Source organism: Quercus robur, chromosome 10 (assembly GCF_932294415.1).
Source record: "Quercus robur chromosome 10, dhQueRobu3.1, whole genome shotgun sequence".
NCBI lineage: Eukaryota > Viridiplantae > Streptophyta > Magnoliopsida > Fagales > Fagaceae > Quercus > Quercus robur.
In genome coordinates this window covers 36251369-36257835 of record NC_065543.1, presented here as the reverse complement: position 1 = coordinate 36257835, position 6467 = coordinate 36251369, and the positions used below count along the sequence as shown (strand labels likewise).

The following is a 6467-nucleotide window of genomic DNA, read 5'->3' as shown; positions in this document are numbered from 1 at the left end:
ATAATTAAAAAAAATTATTAGTTTACATATTCTATCAAGATAAAATAAATTTATATTATAAACAAAATGAATGTCTACAACGTTATATATTTTTATGTAAATATGTATAATATTGTACACTTTTTTATAAATTTATGTAATATTATACAGATTTAATCTATAATATAAATCCTAATTTACAATAACAGTACATGAATGGTTGTTGAGAAGAACCATACATGAATTTAATATACGAATATGTGGGTTTGTAGTACCAATAAATAATGCAATTAAATATTTAAAAGCAAATGAATGGTTGAATCGTGGCCACATGTCCAACTTTTTCATGGGGAAGGGGTAGTGTCTGCCATATTGGTAGACAACTTTATTAAACTTTCGATTCCTTTTGGTTTTGGGCACCAGTGACAAAAGAAGAAAGGAAACGCCAAAGAAACAAAAGAAGAATAAACGCAGAAGAACGGAGAAGAAGGAAGAATTGGAAAACGTAGAAGAAGGGGTAAAGATAAGGTTTGTGCTTTTCATTTCTTTTTTATTTTGTGGACTTAATGTGTTTTGGGACTGCATTTTCGGATTTGTGGTGAGGATGAGAGATAAAAAGGCAAAGTTCAACAGAGAAAATGGCACAACGCTTCTTCTTTTTCTTATTTTTTCCAGTTTCGGCCTGACCCGTGAGACCCGGCCACGGTTCTGCAATCCGGGCGGTTTAACCGCGGTTCGAACGGTTTACTATGTTTTTTGTGTATAGTGGGTTTTGGGGTTAAAAAAACCGTCTGTAGGGACGGTTTTTGGTTAAACGGGTCGGACCATATGGTCTGGTAAGGATTTCAAAACCATGGTGTTTATACGAAACCTATTGAACCCTATTCCAATCCTAGTAGGACTAGATTGCTTTAAGACCAAAAATATACTTCAGTTTATATATACATAGAGAGAAAGATGGTCGAGCTGCAAATTTTACTGTATGAAGGTTACAAATTAATGTAATAATAAATGTGATCAGCTTTAACACCTTATAATTAAATATATAAATTGTCTATTTATAATTGATGACGCGTCAATCTTTTGGTGGTCCAGCTGTCGTCTGTGGAGGACCTTACAAAATTTATCCGTACCACGAAAGAGAAGGGTTTCTAATTCTAGCACACCTTCACTCGTTATAATTTCTCGCCTGAACCAAGCAATGTTTTCAAAAATCCACAAAGCAACCGATAAGACTAGGAGATTCTTACAAAACAAAGCTACTGTTACGTACCAGCTGTCCTACCAGATTGGTTCTAGCTTTTGAATTTGCTTAAGAGTTTATCTTTATCTTAGCTATTGATTGTTATCTAATATTTCAAGTATTTGTTATTTAATGGGATAACAATTGCCTTTATCCTTATCAGATTAGTAGGCTAGATTGTAGGAATTGTTTCTATCGTTTAGGTGTTGGATTTGTTTTTACGTTCAGTTGTAAGGCCTATTATGATTAATAAAGGGATATGAGAATATTTTAGTAAAAATCAAGCTTTGCTTGTTAAGGAGGTCTTGGTTATCCCTCGAAGTATAACTATAAATTTCCTCTTGTCTGCTGTTTTATTTCTGAAAATCCTTAAATCTAACCATAGCCCCTCGAGGGAAAAGAGGATCTGCACGCGGCCATGGAGGGGGTCATAACAGCTACCTTGTTTGTTAAGGCACCTAAGCATGACTAAGAACAACTCCAAAGTTCAGGCTCTCTATGACCACTGCAACAACACCTTCACTCCCTCTACCTCTCCCTCTCCTCAAGCTTCCCAGAGTATCTGTTCTCTTCTGGGTATTTCTCAATTTCTTTCCTTTCTTCTAATTGCATTCTCTTTTATGTGCAAGTTGAAAAAAATTTGTGCACTTTGCAATGTTTGGCACTTTGGCTCAGTTGAGGAAATGGGTATTGGACATATGTGAATTTGTTTTGAGTTTTCTTTATTTGATTGTGGTATCCTATTGTAAGGGTCACATTGGAGTCAAATATTTTTAAAAATCTCAATATACATGAGTAGAGATGAAATAGACATGAAATTGGGCCATAATATTGACTTTGCAATATGTGTTAGTGAATTCTTTTAATTGATAGTTGGCATAAAGTGTAATCCAGCTGCCATTTCTAGGGAAAGTTTTACTAAATACTACAGTAAATTTTATTAAAGTATAGAGATTAATAACTTCGTGCCTGCTTAAAGCTTGCTTATAGCTAAGGGCTGTAATAGTTTCCCATGAAGCTATATTCTATGTATTTTCATAAACATTTTGTTGTAAAATGTAGCTTTATGCTTCTAACATATGGTTTTCACTCTATTACAGACACACTTGGTCCAGCTGATGTTGGGCTTAAAGTGGAACTTTCGGATGATGATCTAGAACATGGAAATTTTGGAATTAACCAACTAGACAGGGCAGAACGACGGGCACAACCAATAACTTATTTGGAAGTATATAAATGTCATAGTTCTACTGTAAGCTCTAGCATCTTCTTATCCTGAATGAAAATTCGTTGAATCCTGCAGTTCATGCTCACCTCATTGCAAGTTTGTAATTCTTAGTGTTGCTGTTACAGACCTTGAAAATATGGGAGTTTAATGCTTTGCCCAATTCTTTTGATTTGTTCTTATTTCTAGCATTTATTTTTTCCCTTGATTAGAAATAAAATTTCTATGAAATTAGTGTACAGATTGGTTAAGATCATTTATCAGTAGGTTCTAAACCTACCTCTTTGCATGCGTCTGACGTTATCTGTGTGGCCAGTGTGTGCATGTGACAAGCTGTTTCAAATATATTACTCAAGTATTGAGTAAGAACTATTTTGCTTTTTTATTTGTAGATGTGTATATTTTGCCTTCCTACTTCCGCAGTTTTTCCACTCCATAACCATCCTGAGATGACTGTTTTTAGCAAAGTTCTCTATGGCTCTGTGCATGTGAAAGCTTATGATTGGGTTGAGCCTGCCCAAATCCAGGAAACAAAAGGACCTAGTTCCTTTCCAGGTCTGTTTTCTCATTTCATTTTCAGCTTGTCACAACAGATTCTAGGACTTTTAATTACCTAAAGCCAATTCTAGCTCGATTAATATGTATATCCCTTATGATGTTTTCTTGTATGAAATTCCTATCCTACTTTAAGAAAATATATGAGAATAGAACTTAAAACGCACTTTTATGCTATGGAGCTTTAATCTCTCAATCCCCTGCAATGATGGACAGATTGAATTGTAATTTTGAAATGATCTAGAAGCAGTATAAGTTTGATGTGTACAGCATTGAATAAGAAAAGAGGGGGGGGGGGGGGGGGGGGTGGTGTTTAATTTAGGATGTGTTCTATGGGGCCTATTTAAAACCAAAAAAATGATAAAGAAGGAAATTGCATGCTAATAATATGAAAATTACTATTCTCAGTTCCAAGTGAAGGAGAAAAAGATATCAAAGACAGATTATCTTTTGTAGGATTTTGATTAGAAACAGTGTATATTATATATGATAGGAGATTTTTTTCTTCTTTTTTAATTTTCCAATTAGTTGTTGATGTAAGTATTGTATTCATGATGCCTCAGCTCTAATGGCAGGTTTGTCATTTCCATGGTCTAAATTTTACCCTGTTGATTGGAGCTGCATATCTATGAATTCGGTTTTATGCCATATATCAGCCAATTAGATAACTGTTACAATATTGATCTTCGCCTGTATACTTACGCTGTCCACATCATTGTGAAACGTGGGCTTGTCTCTACAATCTCCTTTACTTGTAATCACCAATCCCCAGCCAACAGCTGCTCTGCGTATCTCTAATTGGGCATTGTCACCTTTTACTGAAAGAGGAATAGCAACTTCACTCTTCTTGTCTGAAAAGCAGCATGATTTCTATTTCCTTGACTGTGAAGCAGCCAAATTTCATGAGTGGAATTGACATTATCTTGTTTTTGGAAGCCTGAGAGGCCGTATCAAAATTTTGCGATTAAGATTTTGTTGTTGTCATCTATAGTCTAAGGTCTTGCTCTTGATTTTCAGATATAGGATCAGTAGTTGGAACTTTTGATGAAAATTTTCTGATTTGCAGTAAGATTGGCAAAGTTGTCGGCTGATAAAGTTTTGACAGCACCATGTGAGGCCACAGTTTTGTACCCAAAAAGTGGGGGTAATTTGCATTGTTTGACTGCAGTCACCCCTTGTGCTGTACTTGACATCCTCTCACCTCCATACAGAGAAGAACCAGGCAGAAAATATAGCTACTACCATGACTACCCCTACTCTACCTTCTGTAAGTATCTTTAAAGTAATTTTAATGTTATTTTTATTTCCTTTTTCTTTTCTTTCTGTTGTGCTATACTATGATTATGCACATATAGCTCTTTAATTCATATTTCTTCTTCCTCCCTCTTATTCGTCTTCTTTTTTGACTAATTTTTTGGAAGTGACATAGAGAATCCCATGGTTTCACCTTGATTTCCAATTAAACCCCAAGTTTCTAAATTTCTAAGATATTGACCATGTGATTTCCCTAATATTGGAGAAGGACTATTGCTTGTGAACCACATGTGATATTGGACCACAAACAACACACCCCATTCAACAACCACCCCCCCCCCCCCCCCCCCCCCCCCCTCCCCACAAAAAAAAAGCACTCATGTATTCAAATGAATAGATATCCAATATTATGACATAGAAACTGAAACATAAAAGTCCAAAGAATAAGAAAATGTTGGAACTTGGAAATTTAAATATAGTCAACTATTATGATTTTAATAAAACACCACTATGCACTGAGAGACGTAAGTCCTTAGATAACCACCACCATCACTTCAAAAGCTAGTGAGACCAACAGTAAACTCCTCATGAGCTATTCTTTTTGAGTTTTAGAGCTGTAGTTCTTTTAACCACTGCTCTCTTGTTATTTGTTTTCCGTGTCCTCATCTCTGATTGGTTCAGCAACACCTGTACTTGTCTTCCTAAATTTGTTCACATTTACTTTTTGATTTTATGAGCTAGAGATTTTCAATATGACCAATAGTAGAGTGGAAAAACTTTAGTGAGGGAATGTGATGGTGAAAGAGAATAATGTTAGATGAAGTTTTTCTCCAAATTAGTTTGAAAGAATTTTCTCCAGTCTATTACATGACAATTTAGATGACTATCCAAGTGTATTTTAACCAGATGACCCATTAATTCATCTAAGCAAGTTACATGATTATTAAGTTGGTGACAATACATAATCAACATGTTGTGAGTTGGAGTAAAACCCTGTCCAATTTTATTTACTTTCAATAAAACAACAGATTTTTTTGGAGCTTTTGACCATGTCATGCTCTATGCGCTTTATTTATTTATTTTAACACCCCACATGAGTGTCAGTGCTCCATTAGTCCCAGCTAACAGGGTCTCACAGTTGTGAAAAGTCGCAACTTTATAAGTACACAATTGACATTGAAATATTTGAAAATCACATGTTTAGTTTAAAATCAAGTTCAAACCTGAGGTATTGTATGTAAGTTATCCTTGTCTTATATTACATGAGAACAACTTGAGTGGCTTGTTGAACATGTTAATGCAGCAGCAGGAAATAGAGCTTTTATAGAAACACCAGATGGGAAAGAAGAGGACTATGCATGGCTTGCAGCGATAGAAACACCAGATGATCTCAATATCTGCGACGGAAAATATGCTGGCCCAGCCATTGAGCTCTAGCTGTCTCATCACTTTTGTTTAGATAATTCAAAATTCTCATTTGCGTTCAGTTCTAGCTTTGGACCATAGAAAATGTTAATGCCTTGATTCCTGCCATAGTCTTACAAAAGAGGTACTATAAAATGCTGATGCAGGGTGCTTTATAGATGATCACCTACCGAACTTTAACATGAAGTCATTTCGAAATCCATCTCTATTCTCCAAGTTAATTGGCCATTTTGGTTATTATTCAAGGATTTCAATCACGTCAATAATGATTTGTTTATTTTTGGTCTTCCTTTATTAACAAGGGCTGGCTGTTACACTACTATGCTTTTTCTTTTCTTTACTTTTTCATGAAAATAGATATAATTAATCTGGATAAACTACTCCAACCTCTCCTCTGTTATGTCAAAAGCTTGCATATCCCTAGTATGTTTGAATTGCTCAAACATTCCATAAGCTCGTTTGATGGAGAATGAAAATGTGAGAGGATAGGGCCTGCTTGGTTAGGGTATTTGAATAACAGTTGTATTTAATCACTGAAAATTGTGAGCTCAAAAAAAAAAACAACGCGTTTGATAAATGTGTTTTTTACTGAAGTGTTTGAGTTTTGTTGTTCATTTTAAGATGTTTAAATATTGAATTTAGAAAACCCTTCTTATTGATTTTTAGTTTTTAAACAACGTTGCTCAATAACACTTTTGTAAATATGTTGAAAGCTATGGGACAAACCCAGTGGGGTTGGCCAAGCGGTTCGGCGCTTGGTCTCAGAGTGCTTGTACTTGGCTCGAC

General features: G+C 35.2%; 1 protein-coding gene across 4 annotated transcripts; it reads left to right on the top strand.

Moving 5' to 3' along the window:
• The first annotated feature begins 357 nt into the window (after window positions 1–357).
• LOC126701740 (plant cysteine oxidase 3-like) lies at window positions 358–5971 on the top strand. 4 transcript variants are annotated; one of them, XM_050400084.1, is made up of 6 exons: window positions 358–507; window positions 1608–1798; window positions 2323–2474; window positions 2840–3002; window positions 4069–4269; window positions 5560–5971. In XM_050400084.1, the coding sequence occupies exons 2-6, from the start codon at window positions 1687–1689 to the stop codon at window positions 5691–5693; spliced, it is 762 nt and encodes a 253-aa protein (XP_050256041.1). In that variant the 5' UTR covers window positions 358–507; window positions 1608–1686; the 3' UTR covers window positions 5694–5971. The 4 variants fall into 4 exon arrangements, with proteins under 4 accessions (XP_050256041.1, XP_050256042.1, XP_050256043.1 ...); XM_050400085.1 differs by having other exon boundaries at window positions 364–507; window positions 1075–1798; window positions 5563–5971; XM_050400086.1 differs by having other exon boundaries at window positions 369–507; window positions 1075–1798; window positions 2323–2426.
• Window positions 5972–6467: the final 496 nt, after the last annotated feature.